At 42.0% G+C, this 14,899-nt stretch overlaps 1 protein-coding gene across 3 annotated transcripts in view; it reads right to left on the bottom strand.

Moving 5' to 3' along the window:
• Window positions 1-1,876: 1,876 nt before the first annotated feature.
• Window positions 1,877-14,899, bottom strand: part of arntl2 (aryl hydrocarbon receptor nuclear translocator-like 2) — a 33,957-nt gene continuing 20,934 nt past the window's right edge. For all 3 annotated transcript variants that reach the window (XM_021574156.2, XM_021574146.2, XM_036956832.1), the window contains exons 5-16: window positions 13,480-13,637; window positions 12,916-13,088; window positions 11,084-11,201; window positions 10,214-10,363; window positions 9,629-9,878; window positions 9,178-9,284; window positions 8,547-8,697; window positions 8,321-8,391; window positions 8,099-8,213; window positions 7,012-7,102; window positions 6,823-6,934; window positions 1,877-6,548 (exon numbers count right to left, since the gene is read on the bottom strand). In XM_021574156.2, the coding sequence (XP_021429831.1) occupies window positions 6,391-6,548; window positions 6,823-6,934; window positions 7,012-7,102; window positions 8,099-8,213; window positions 8,321-8,391; window positions 8,547-8,697; window positions 9,178-9,284; window positions 9,629-9,878; window positions 10,214-10,363; window positions 11,084-11,201; window positions 12,916-13,088; window positions 13,480-13,637 (1,654 nt within the window). In that variant the 3' untranslated portion in view covers window positions 1,877-6,390. The remainder of the gene's footprint in view (window positions 6,549-6,822; window positions 6,935-7,011; window positions 7,103-8,098; window positions 8,214-8,320; window positions 8,392-8,546; window positions 8,698-9,177; window positions 9,285-9,628; window positions 9,879-10,213; window positions 10,364-11,083; window positions 11,202-12,915; window positions 13,089-13,479; window positions 13,638-14,899) is intronic.

Genomic DNA, 14,899 nt, shown 5'->3' with positions numbered 1-14,899 from the left:
GTACTGTATGTCACAAAGACAGAGTTCCATAGAATGATAGAAAAAACAATGGTAGCTAGACTAACAGAAGCTCATCTTTTCTCTGTCATACTCAGATTGTTTTTCCTACTTTTGTCCCAAAAAAGTTAAATGGATTTCTTAAGATCAAATCCAATCAAATGTATTTATATGGCCCTTCGTACATCAGCTGATATCTCAAAGTGCTGTACAGAAACCCAGCCTAAAACCCCAAACAGCAAGCAATGCAGGTGTAGAAGCACGGTGGCTAGGAAAAACTCCCTAGAAAGGCCAAAACCTAGGAAGAAACCTAGAGAGGAACCAGGCTATGTGGGGTGGCCAGTCCTCTTCTGGCTGTGCCGGGTGGAGATTATAACAGAACATGGCCAAGATGTTCAAATGTTCATAAATGACCAGCATGGTCCAATAATAATAATAATAATAATAATAATAATAATAATAATAATAAGGCAGAACAGTTGAAACTGGAGCAGCAGCACGGCCAGGTGGACTGGGGACAGCAAGGAGTCATCATGTCAGGTAGTCCTGAGGCATGGTGCTAGGGCTCAGGTCCTCCGAGAGAGAGAAAGTAAGAGAGAATTAGAGAGAGCACACTTAAATTCACACAGGACACCGAATAGGATAGGAGAAGTACTCCAGATATAACAAACTGACCCTAGCCCCCCGACACAAACTACTGCAGCAAAAATACTGGAGGCTGAGACAGGAGGGGTCAGGAGACACTGTGGCCCCATCCGAGGACACCCCCGGACAGGGCCAAACAGGAAAGATATAACTGCACCCACTTTGCCAAAGCACAGCCCCCACACCAGAGGGATATCTTCAACCACCAACTTACCATCCTGAGACAAGGCCGAGTATAGCCCACAAAGATCTCCGCCACGGCACAACCCAAGTGGGGGGGCGCCAACCCAGACAGGAAGATCACATCAGTGACTCAACCCACTCAAGTGACACACCCCTCCCAGGGACGGTATGAAAGAGCCCCCAGTAAGCCAGTGACTCAGCCCCTGTAATGGGGTTAGAGGCAGAGAATCCCAGTGGAAAGAGGGGAACCGGCCAGGCAGAGACAGCAAGGGCGGTTCGTTGCTCCAGAGCCTTTCCGTTCACCTTCCCACTCCTGGGGGGAGGTTCAATGTGTAATACAGTGGATTGGTTTTCTTGCTTTTAAGTTGAATGTCCTTTATTTTTTATGGTCAATTTCTGATTGCTATCATTCGTGAACAAGAGACATATTATATTTAACTTAACAAAAATATATATATTTTGAAATGACATAGATAGAATTCTTACCTAAAGCATTCATAGAGCTCTGTGACATAGGTAGTCCCTCTCCTACAGGGTAGAGATGCAGACTGTCACTTCAACAGAATGGACCCTCCACCATGCCGACTTTATGTACACACCACAACCCATATTCACAAAGCGTCTTAGAGTAGGAGCGCTGACATAGAATCAGGTTCCCCCAGTCTTAATTATTATGATCTGAAAAGAAAAACTGATCCTAAAGCATCTCAGAGTAGGAGTGCTGGTTATGAAAACAGAACTTTACACCAGCTTACCATGGGCACACTTAATCACACTTACCCAAGTGGTATCATATTTGTAAAATTATGGAAATGTAATTCTCCTAGCAGGGGGGCAAAATGGAGGAGAGGGCAGGGTTGATCTAAATATAATTACCAAAAAGCAGCTGTAGTCATGAGTTCTCTCATTATGAGCTCTACAGGGAAAGTGTCGCAGTAAGGCTATGGATTGAAAGAGGACATTTGTACAGACAGGAAACAACATTGATTTAATATGAAGTTTGCATGTGTGTGCGCAGACTGTACATATGTGCATAACCGAAACACCACTGTGAAGTAAAAGGAAACTAATGTTTATTAAGAATAACCTTTTTTCACAAGACAGCTTAGACAGCTTCTCTGCCATAAACCAGACCTGTTGAAGCAGCAATAATGCCATGAATCTTTAAGTGTTTCTATAGCCCACTATTAAAACAAACAAAACAGATACACTAACAGTTAGTAACAAATACAGTATATTTTAAAAAACAGACAGGTGATTTTGAAGCTGTGAATGCGTCACTGACTAGCCTCCCCTGCTAACAAACAGCTCTTCTCGGAGCCCACAGGTAAAGAAGGGCCTTGCTTGTGTGTGGATAGGCTAAAAGGCAAGGCTAACTGTGGCCAACTGGGATCCCTGTGCCACAAGCACAATAAAACATTGGTTTGTGGTATATCTAGATTCTAGGGCATCCGCATCAATTGGGAAACAGCACTAGTCTGGGAAACAGTTTCTGAAGCCTCATCAGTCCACAGATAATGGTTTATGGTTACTCATTCACACGCCTACACACATACCGGTCTCTCATACCCTAGTTTGTCTTATAAGGCGAAAACAAAAAATGCATTAAACAAAAAAAAAAAGGATGCAAAAGCAGCTGCATGCAATAAGATCAACTGGGCGGGATATAAAAGGAACCAAAAATACAACGAAATCTAACTATACCTTGGATAATGTTTAGGATTTCAAACTGGGACAGGGGCAGTTGAGGTTGACTCTAACCAAAGTACAGAACAGAACTCGACTTCCACTCAATGCCACCACACAATGACAATAGGGTGGGCGGCAGCCCTACTGTACAAACATACTTTAACGGTTTCACAATTCAGGGCATTCACAAATACAGTACAATGATATTAGGAAAAAAAAATAATCTTAAAACAAACTAAAATCATACAACTTTTTTCCTTTTATAGGACCAGCCTGTATCTATGGCACATGCTTTCACAGCTTGCTTGTTGAATGCCATCATCTGTGATCAGGCTCGTGATTGGCACGTCAAATCCAGCCACCAATCGTGTTTCATACTTCCGATTAATCCCATGATACAAGAGGGGAGGGGAGAGGGGAAAGTCGAGAGGGGAAATGCCATACCATTTAATGTGTTGAGAGGTAAGGTGGGACTGATGGTTTGTAATATACTTCTCAGGTATCCATGCAGAAATGGCATGAGGCACTTCAGACAGACAGGTAGTGGGGGTCCTAGTGGATTGGTGCCTCCCTCAGTATTGAAGTAAATGTGGAGCTCCAGAGACAGTGTTCTTCAGAACTCACAATACACCTCCATCCATCCCACCCTCAGAACCGAATCAAAATCATTACTGGCACAAAATGTGAACAAACTTTAAAAAGTAACGACCGTGGCTGGATGGGCTAAAACAGCAGTATTCACACAGGCATTGGAGTTTAAACAGCATAATTTTAAAGATATTTCATGACTTTAGTTCTTTAGTCTTACCTCACATAAGGCTGCCACAAAACCATTATTCATTCAAAGCATGGTGACCATAGACCAATCAGTGTGACCATAGATGGCGGGTGATGGGTTTACTGACATGACCTCAAGCCACCACATTTAAAAAGCATGCTTATCCAGCTTCAGCTTCTTATAGTTTGGTGGGGCAATGGTCAAATGGGCAACTACAAATAAAGTAGCTGGCTATTTTTGTCTTGTCCAGGTCTTGTTACTTGTTTCTTTGTCCATGTGTACCTGTCTTACCAATAGCAAAACAAATTTGATCACAAAAAAAAACAGGTTAATTTGTTATTTTACATTCAGGGCATTTTTTCCCCCAGTGTGTGTAGGCTACCTATCTCTCGCCCTCCAAAACAGACACAGACAGGTAGTGGGGGTCGTATTCGAGTGTGTATTGTATATGGCATGTAGTCTATTGATTATGTAGGGTGTGGTGGCCTGCTGACATTACAAGTGTGATTATTCCGAAATTAGGGAGATAGATTTTTCTATTTGAGAAGAATGGATAAACGTACACAATACTAGTTAAGGATACTATATTTATCATGTTTCAAGTTGGCTTTATTAACTACAAAAAGGTCAAATGTGTTTTTATTTAAAATTCTGGTGACGCTCTGCACACACACACAAAGCTTCTGGTCCAAAGTTAAGCGAACTCTTGGAAGTTCAAAGACGTTCAAAGTTCCTTCATTGAATCTGCTCCTCCGCAAGTATAATGCTGTGATCCTAATTCAGATAATGCATGTAATAACAAAATGCCCAGCGCTTCAAGCCAAGCTTCCTCCACCCTCTATTGCTCGCTCCCTCCCCACCTGAAAAATTTCAGTCACATCTTGTGCCCTACACATGTCTGTCCAATGCATGTAAACATCTATTACAGCTTGCCCACTCCATAGAAAGCTGCTCTATCCACACTGATTGGTGAAGTAATTTAATGTTGAGCTAAAGAGGTTTAAAAAGGAAGAGAAAGGAATGATATAAACCATTATTTTTTTAGGGGTTTTGAACCGCTTCAGAACTTTATTTTGCTGGGCGTAACAGTGGAATGTAACGAAAATAATTATGGTTACAACCCCTGGTTTGAATAATAAGCGAGAGACAGAGATGTATATAGATGTTCTGGAATGTTCACTCTGCATAGTAGTCCCTTAAAGAATCCACACACCACAAACGACTCGGTTTACCTCTGAAGTAGCACCTCTGAACGAGCCATATAAGACTGTTGTCTATCAGTGCATTATGACACATGAAATTAAGTCAAAGCATGGGCGTCATAAAGCCGAAAAACGTTGTAAAAGAAAACAACAAATCACTTTACAACAATACCAACGTCTGTACTCCTACGTACTATAGGTGTGTGATATATAGCCTGATAAATAAAATACTGCTACAAGTGATAAAAAAAAGTGTAAAAGATTGAATAAACATGAAATGGAGGAATGAGGGGTGGTTTCTGTTCTGTTGCTCCCTGAGTGATCCCTGATTCAGAGATCATTTATAAACTGTACATTTTGAAATAAGGTATTTGATAAATCTCTATTTTAATAATAGAATTTAAGTCTATTCCCTTAAACCTCCATTTCTGTTTTTAAGAATGTGTCAAGATGGTGGGTGAATGTGGCATTTATCCATACCAGGTCTTCACACGTCGGTCCAAATGCTGTGTGCCAGAGAGTTGGTGGTTAGGCCGTGACACGCCCAGTTACTCTGATGGTGGGAAAATCTCTAAGTGGCACATTGATAGCGGACTATCAGTGACTCTCAATGTCAATGTCAACCAGACCTGTGTATTTAAGTATTTTAAAATAATCTGGTGCCGAATCAACTACTTCTATTAGAAGTATTTTCAAATGATTTCCTATAAAATAGCCTACTATTTAAGCATAAGTATTTTCAAATAGTTACTTCCAAATATATTATTTAAAATAAACCTAGGACCAAACAGACCTGGGTTCAAAAGCATGAGAGTATTTAAATATTTGTATAAATACTGGTTATTTTCAAATACATGCCAATACCTTCCAAGTGTATTGCCAAATGCATTCCAATATTCAAATACTTGTATATTCAAATAAAAATATTTGCGCAAACTCAAAACATATCGCGGAGCGTGTCGGGATAGCACTTCGCTCTAAAGCCTGCAGCCTTGTTTGCTTGGCTGTCTAATTAGCCCCCACACCTATGACAATTTTCACTACCTCTGCTTTGGGACACTTGTGCATATGGCGGAGGCAAGTGTGAAAGCTTAACTGGAGGGTCAAGGGGTGAAGGGAGTGATTTGGGATTCAGCCATAGTCTTATAGGATAGGATGTGACACGTGGGGGCACAAAAAGGCTGCTGCTCAAATAGACCACGCCTCCTAAGGCCACTCCAGAGATGGGGAGAGACTGTGGGCGCGTTCCTCTGCCCAGGCGTAGCTGATGCATGACAGACCTTACAACCCCTGGATAGGTATTTTACGTATCAGCTAATCACATCATATGTTATGGCAATCTGTCAGTCGATGACACAGTCAATGACTTGGCACACAATAATTGGTAGACGTATGCAACGTCTGAGCAGGGGAACGTGATCTGTAGGTCTGAGGAAAGCAGATACGGACAATTAGCCGCCAAGAATAGTCAAAATGGCCACCTGAAAGGCTTTGTAGGCACAGCCTCAGACTCTTCTCTTCCTCCCACTGAAAGTGGTGGAGAGCTGTTGTCCCTTATCGCCAATCGATCCCATTGTCTTAAAAAAAAAAAATGTAAACAGCCACCTGAAGATTACACAGCTTATGTGGAAAAAACTAAAACAACTAATAAATAAATAAAACATGTTTTAATAAGGGAGACGATACCTGGTGATAGAGAGAACTGTACTGAGGGAAATGCTGTGTTTGGGTCGAGTTATTGAGAGCTGTAGTGTGTTTCAGAGAGCCGGGGGGGGGGGGGAATTTCAGAGAGGCTTAGAATTTCAGTGAACTGTGGCAAGTTTCAGAGAGATCAGTGCAGTCAATTTTAGTGAGACGTGGAGAGTTTCAGTAGAGATGAGACAAAGAGGGACCAGTTCAGAGGGACCAGTTGATCTCATCCATGACCACGGCCTCGCCCAGATCGGCGTCCGTCTCCAGCAGGCTCATAATCACTGCCATGGCCGCCTCGTCATTACTAAGGCCTCCCAGGCCAGGGTCCATCATATTCTCCATATCCAGCTGGGAAGTTTCCACTGGGGGAGCAGAGAGAGGGAAGAGAGAGCAAAAGATGGTCAGAAAAAAAAAGAGTCAGAAAGAGTGTGAGGCAGAGAAAGAGAGCAAGGAAGAGAGAGAGGGGGCGTGAAAGAGGACTACAAACCAGTCACAGAACCACATAATCTACGACTGAACAATGGATCTTCAGCGAGAAGAGTACCATCATCAAAAACTCTGTTCGGTATCACAAAGGACCAATCCTAAACTAGTCAAGACTGTAATGGGCTAAAGGGATGAGATGTGATGATGTACCCATGAGTGATTCTCCTGCAGGGAATTGTGGTCTTTTGAGTTCTTGTTGTTCTCCTTCCTCTGAACTGGACTTCCCTGGCATCTCTAGGTCTGCCACCTCTCCATTTGGCACCTCAACAAGACAGGGGGAAAAAAGTTACTAAAGTAATACATGCATGAACACACACACACGCTCACACAGAGACTTACGCTGCTGCTGGACAGTGTAAGTTGCAGAGGAGACTTGTCCTTCAGCACAGTGAAGGGGCTGACATTACCGCTGGATGGGGACGAGTTCATCCTAAAACAGACAGATCAAACTGATCACAACAATCACACTTCAGGCATTTCTGAGCTTGTTTACTGCTTTGGTACAGTGACGACAATGCCAAACAGAATATATCCAGTGAGGTACCAACAATATCATTGAGCACATTCAAGCATAGCTTGAACAGCATACCTAATTCATAGTGTTATAAATTGGGGCGGCAGGGTAGCCTTGTGGTTAGAGCGTTGGACTAGTAACCGGAAGGTTGCAAGTTCAAACCCCCGAGCTAAGGTACAAATCTGTCCCTAGGCCGTCATTGAAAATAAGAATGTGTTCTTAACTGACTTGCCTAGTTAAAAGGTAAAATAAAAAATAATATATTTTGACATCTCCAGGCGCAGGTCCAAACTTGTGCGCCTTTCACACCTGCAACTTCTCAAGAGTGTTTTTGACAGCTTATTGCAGTTTGAAAAGATTCACCAGGATCTCATCAAGAGGGTGCCAAGCACTGAACGTTGCAGATAGAAATGTCTTAGCAGAGCTGACACGATTCCCCAAATGAGACAGGGAAGCATACACCCCCCACCCCCCCACTGAACGCAACCCTGTTCTATAGCTATTCCTTCACAGGCTGCTATTCTTCATTCACAAGTTGATGGGCATCCAATGACATTATTATCCATTAATAATAATAAACATAGAAATAAATGACAGTAGCAGTAAAAAGTTGAGACAGCTGGTCTTTCCAGGGTTATTCTTTGTTTGGACTATTTTCTACAATGTAGAATAGTGAAGACATCAAAACTATGAAATAACACAAATGGAATCATGTAGTAACCAAAAAGGTGTTAACCAAACCAAAAAGGTATTAACCAAATCAAAACATACTTAGATTTTTCAAAGTAGCCACCCTTTGCACAACCAAAACTTTTGACTGGTAATGCGCGCACACACACACACACACACACAACCCCATTTCTCTGCCACATGTCCATCTTCACTGATAGGCTACCACACCCCATCACCCACCTGTTGTAGTCCAGCAGCTCATTAGCTATCTGGGTCCCGATGCTCCCTGCATAGATCATGGTACTGGAAGCACTGGAGATCCCCGGGATGATGGGAAGAGACTTATTGCCATCGTCTAGGAGGAAAACATTCATTAGCCACAGGTTAGGTCTATTTAGCTATAGACCTCAATGCTTATATAACACCAATTGTCAGCTTTTTCAAGTTGACATCTCAACTAACCTTCTGAAGCCTTGGAATTACTTGACGGTTCTGCTTTGTCCCCAGATCTGTCTGTTGGACTGTGGTCACTGCTGGAGACGTGACAGAATGTGGACACAAGAGAGAACCGTTTTGGGAAAGAGTTTTGAGAAAAAAGGTTGAATTACACAGTGTCACAAAGCTACAACGACAGTACAGAAAGATCAGTGACGATCCTAAGGAGGAAAAGGAAAAGATTTGTACTTACGACATGACAGTATTGGTTGACACTATGTATTCTACTTCTTTGGTCCAGGGATTTATGAAACTAAACATCCGACTTTGTAGTGTGACAAAAGAGCCATGTTTCGTTTTGAATTTGTAGCAATGTGTCTCTATTTTCTCTTTACTCCGCAGCACTGAAAGGAAAAGGTGTGAAAGTTTAAGTTAGAGGAGATAGATATTCTTTATTCCATTTAACATCTAGGTATGGTTAGAACAAGAGTAATAATAACATGAAAGCTGCTTATGGCATGCAAGTAGGAATGTTTTACTTTTTCATTTTTGATTACCATTTCAGGGGAATACCGGAAGAAAACAATGGGAGGGATTTTTTGGGGGGAAATTCTGAAACTAGGAAAAAACATTGAAGTTGGGTAGCAACATGGCTCAAAAGTAGGACCGTTTCTCCCATGTAGTGGTTTGAGGCCCTACTGGTGAGTTGTGGCTAGCCTCTGGCTCTTTGCTCCTGGGTTATGATTTGATTCCACATTCTAGGAATTCTAGGGAAGACTTTGAATGTTTCTTCTCTCTCGGGTTGGTAACAGGAAAGGCATGGTGCAAGCGACAGCATTAACTAGTTTGGCAACCAACCACTGGCTGAACCAACGAGATCCTACCTTTTCGATGTCGTTCTGCTAAATGTGGCAAGTCATCTTGATGGAAGTATTCGTAGCATGACGTTCCAAGCAGCTCCTGGGGTAAGTATCCTAGGACAGTGGTGGCTCTGTAAGGAGTAGAGGTGTAGAACATATTGTTAGTAATCACATGATTTCAAGTCATTACTTCTTCAGAGGAGCCAATGTGGTTATGAAGAGGGCAGTCTGATATGCACAAATTTGTGCTGTTCTTCCATTAAAGGCATCTCGAGTCTGAGTGATATGAGTCAGTGACCCAGACTCTCTAGAGACACCACATCCACACTGTCATGGGATAATTACATTATCCAGTTTTCATTATACTTAATTTGCCATCAAGTGCTTGGAGACCAAGAGGATGAACTTTGAGCCCCTTCCCATTGAGTGTAATAACAACCTAAACATTAAATCAAAAAGAGAGGAAAACAATCACCGTTGGTCGACGAAGGTGAACTTGCCATCCATGGCGTAGCGCGTGACGAACTCCGTTGCTTTGACCAGGACCTCGTTGGCCCCGTTGACAAGAGAGACGGCGTGGAGGTGGACACGGCCCACGGCCACCAGGCAGCTGAAGTGGGAGCTGTCCTTGTCAGTCTCCCCCTCACCCCCCTCCTCCCCCAGCTGACTGGTGGGCCAGCTGCGAATGTAGCCTGTGCAGTGGACAGTGCAGTACTTCTCAGACTCTACATGGGGGGACAGGACGACAGGTAGACATTTTACATCCATTTGTTTTTCCATTACAGTTAAATCTTAATGAACACATTTACATTCATTGTTTAGCAGCTACTCCAATCCAGAGAATACATTTAATTGTATGTTTTATTATGAAAGAAAAGGGCTGTCCTGCCTTATACAAACACACAAACTTTTAAGGAAAAGATGGGAAACTATTTTCCTTCACACCAATCCACATTAAAGAGGGGAGAATATTATCTCAATGTTACACAGACAGGTTCCATATGTCCATTACATTTATGAAGACCATACTTTATAAAATGGGGACAGATTTTTCCCCTACCTTTCTTTTTCGATGTGCTGGACTGGAATTCCTTGTCCTCCTGTTTGACTGAGATCTTGTGGTACTTCATGCGGCAGAAGAAGGAGCGTCGTGCGCCCGGACACAGCCGAGCTGCTCCGACCGGGAGGTCAGCCTGGACCTGCAGGCCCGCTGGGGAGAAGAAAGGCTGATTAGACAGAGGTATACACACAGTAGAGTGAGTAACACACAGGCATACGGACGCGCACACATTCAGACACACAGTGGAGATTCAGTCACACTCACAATGCCAACGTAATTCCCTTCACATTTACATTTGTGCATTTTTTGTAATTTAGCAGACGCTCTTATCCAGAATGACATACAGTTAGCAGAACATAGTGTAGACACACACAAGATAGATCAGCTGAGACTACTCATCATTGCAAGGAACAATACAGGTATTTTCTATGTCAAAACGATATTCTCAGAAATGGATGTTTTCCACTACAACTGTCAGGCATGAGTACGACACTGCTTTACAATTTGAATCCAAAAGGTCCTGCCCACTCCTCAGACAATCATCCCACTGACCCACTCACAGTGCAGTGTTCTCCATGGTATGGGCCAAAGTTAATCTCCACTCCTGAGAGCTTTCCTTCACTGGCTGCTGCCTCACTTCCTGGGGGGAGGACCCCAATGTGTTAGGGTGTAACACTGCTCTACTTTTTTATGGAAACTACCCAGCCTCCTACCACGGTGTCATTTCAGCATTCCTGTGGTCAACATTTTCCTTATGGAAAACACACACACACCTTACTTTTCACACCCTGTACCCGCACACAGCTGAGAGTCACATACTTACTTTTCACACCCTGTCCCTGCACACAGCTGAGAGTCACACATACTTACTTTTGGCATCTATTAGTCTCTCGCGGGGATATAACTCAGAAGCTGAGAGCTGCTCCTTTACTTTCCCCATGTCCTTTGGGTGAATGTAGTCAAAGAGACTCTGTCCAATCAGTTCCGTCTGTAAACAAAAACAACCAATCAACTCCACTTGCTGATAATAAGTAACGACTTACATTGACTACATCTCCATAACACATTCATTAGATATCTTTAAGCATTTCATGAATGTGTTATAACAGGCCCTAACCGCATTACCAGTCTAAGTGAATATGCCAAAAGGACAAACCACGTTCTGAAAATGATGCTGATATGTAGCCTGTACCAGCCCCATTTCCCCCACTAGCCGGTATCGGTCTGTGACTTACCTTCTTCCTCTCACTGAGGTCAAAGGTGCATGAAGATCCCTACAGGGTTGAACACTAAGGGTACATTTTACAGATTAAATAGTGTAGTTGAGGGTCATAACGCTTTCGTACTTCATTGACAGCCTTCAGGGTACATTTTACAGATTAAATAGTGTAGTTGAGGGTCATAACGCTTTCGTACTTCATTGACAGCCTTCATCTAAAATGGATTAAAGTGTTTTCCCCCTCATCAATCTACAAATAATGACAAAGCAAAAACAGGTTTTTATTTTCAGGTCTCTCCAGAAATGTTTGATCAGGTTCAAGTCCAGGCTATGGCTGGGCCACTCAAGGACATTCAGTTTAGAATAAGGCTGTAACTTAACAAAACGTGGAAAAAGTCAATAGGTCTGAATACTTTCCAAATGCACTGCATTTATGAATTCCATGCAGTCAATGTAAAGTCAAATCTATTTTCCCATTCATAAAGCGTTTAAAGTTCAGCACTTCATGGTAATTAACTGCGCAGTTTGCCACTCTGGTATGTCACAGGCCGATACCGGCTGGTGGGGGAAATGGGGCTAGTTCAGGCTGTATATCATCATCATTCTCAAAACGGGGGTTTAACCTTTGGGCATATTCACCAACACTGGTATGATAAAATCACTTTTGAGAACAGCCATAATGATGACAATATGCTGTCATTGCAATGATACATCTATTAAGACACATAAATATGACCTATTGCATTGCTTGACACGAATGCGCTATAGATATGCTATGGATATATTTCATGAACCTTTGCTATACCCTGGCATTAGTGAATACTTGTTTCTGATTGATTTGAAGTGCATTCTAGAGCGTGCATAATTTCCTATAATGCACATTATATTTGAAACAGCAGAATTCAATGGCTATAGTTATTTTTTGACATGTTCCATGTTTGAGCTGCTTTTGAAAGCAAAAGTCAAATTTGATTTTTTTGGGGGGCCTTGTTGAATTTGATTCCCATAATGGCAAGCTACGACTGATGGCTTGGTTAGCTAAACTATAACGTCTGTTTGGTTACCACGGCAACTACTGGAGCTATCTAGCTACTTCAGTGGATGTTGAACACATGTCTACCAGCAAATGTGTTTATCACTTTTATACCATGGCTATAATGTAATCAACTCGGGGCTCTGTGTGTTCTCGGAAAAATAATGCAACTCCATAGAAGGTCAGTTCCACTCCAACATATCTTCCAGGTCGTTCATTGATTTTCCCTTACATAATGCGGTTGGGACCTGTTCTAACACATTAATGAAACGCTTATATAAGTAATAAATGAATTATGGATATGTAGTCAAAGTAAATCCTAACCTAACGTTGTTCCAATGCAACCTAAAACTTGCTATCAAAGAACATCAGAACTATTATTCTGTAACAGAAACTGTGTGTGAATCATTTGAAAATGTTAATAAAGTGTGTAGTGGTGAGATTTCTCACCTGGCTGTAATTCAGTGTCTTGTTGATGGACTCTGAGACAAAGACTATTTTTCCGCGATCACAACCCACTACGAACAGGAACCCGTCAGCAGCCTTGAGAATGAGGTGTTTGAGCTCGTCATCAGGGAGGAATGAAGGCTTATAATTGGCTTCAGCAAAGGAACAGGTGGAACCTGGGTAAGTATAACAGCAGTCAGAGAGGACGAGGATTTGTTGTTTCTGTCAAGTGGCATTGAAGCAATATATTAATGTGTGTGATATTTATGAGCCATTGCCAAAGAAGTAAAAAATATACTTGGGCTTTTCTTCATAAAAATAATATCAGATTTACAGTTAATACAATGTACAATATACTTAACAATTTGCGACTTAAAATTACCCGAAACCATCTAAGACAAGGTGACAGTTGGTGGTTAAGCTATCACCATGTCTCCTAAGAAAGTATTAGTATAAATAAAGTATTACCTTGTATTAGTACAGTATTAACTCACATTACTTAAGTCTATCTCATATTTGTAAAGTATTAAGTGGGTGAGCAGGCCAACCAACTGTACAGTAGGCTACCTTTGAGGGATTTGAGGTGCTGCACAGCCATCCTGAGCACGGTGAGTTTGTCCAACTTGCGGGACATGGGGTTACAGGTGGGAATCATGGCTGACAGCTCGTCGATCAGATTGTTCATCTTGTCCCGGCGCCGCTTCTCGATCTGGCTGTGAGGTTCCCTGGAGAGAGATGGACACTCAATGACACCAGATGCGGTGAACCCATTTTCTCTCATGACACCTCCCTACTTCTTGGTCTGGCTTTATGGGATTGTGTTCTCAAAATTCAACCTAACATTATCCACTTACATTATTCATACCCCTTGACTTATTCCACATTTTGTTGTGTTACAGTCTGAATTGAAATTGGATTAAATAGATTTTTTCTCTCACTCCCATCTACACACAATACCAAATAACGACAAAGTGAAAACATGTTCAGACATTTTTGCAAATGTATTGAAAATGAAATATCAGACTTTACATAAGTATTCACACCTGAGTAAATACTTTGTAGAAGCACCTTTGGCAGCGATTACAGCTGTGAGTCTATCTGGGTAAGTCTAAGATCTATCCACACCTGCAACATTCTCCAATTATCCTTTCCAAAATTCTTCAAGTTCTGTCAAATTGGTTGTTGATCATTGCTAGACAACCATTTTCAGATTTTGCCGTAGATTTTCAAGTAAATTTAAGTCAAAACTGTAAACTCGGCCACTCAGGAACATTCACCATCTTCCTAGTAAGCAACTTCTGTGTTTTACGTTATTGTCCTGCTGAAAGGTAACTTAATCTCCCAGTGCCTGATGGAAAGCAGACAAGCAGGTTTTGCTCTAGGATTGACTGTTTATCGTGTTTTTTTTATCGTGAAAAACTCCCCAGTCCTTTATGATTACAAGCATACCCATAACATGATGCAGCCACCACTATGCTTGAAAATGTAGAGTGTGGTACTCCGTAATGTGAAGTATTTGCCTCAAACATAACGCTTTCTATTCAGGACAAAAAGTTAATTGCTTCGCCTCATTATTTGCAGTATTACTTTAGTGCCTTGTTGCAAACGGGATTCATGTTTTGGAATATATTTATTCTGTACAGACTTCCTTTTCACTCTGTCAATTAAGTTAATATTTTGGAGTAACTACAATGGGAAACCCAGAAGCGAGCTGCCCAGTGACGCGAGCCTACCAGATGAGCTAAAATGCCTTGTAGGCTCAGAGGCAAGCGACAATGAAGCATGCATGGGAGCACCACCTGATCTGGACGACTGTGTGATAACGATCTTGGCAGCCGATGTGAGCAAGACATTTAAACAGGTCAACATTCACAAAGCCACAGGGCCAGACGGATTACCAGGATGTGTACTCAAAGCATGCACAGAACAACTGGCAAGTGTCTTCACTGACACTTTCAACCTCTCCCTGACCGAGTCTGTAATACCT

Source organism: Oncorhynchus mykiss, chromosome 2 (assembly GCF_013265735.2).
Source record: "Oncorhynchus mykiss isolate Arlee chromosome 2, USDA_OmykA_1.1, whole genome shotgun sequence".
NCBI lineage: Eukaryota > Metazoa > Chordata > Actinopteri > Salmoniformes > Salmonidae > Oncorhynchus > Oncorhynchus mykiss.
This window is presented reverse-complemented; position numbering and strand designations above follow the sequence as displayed.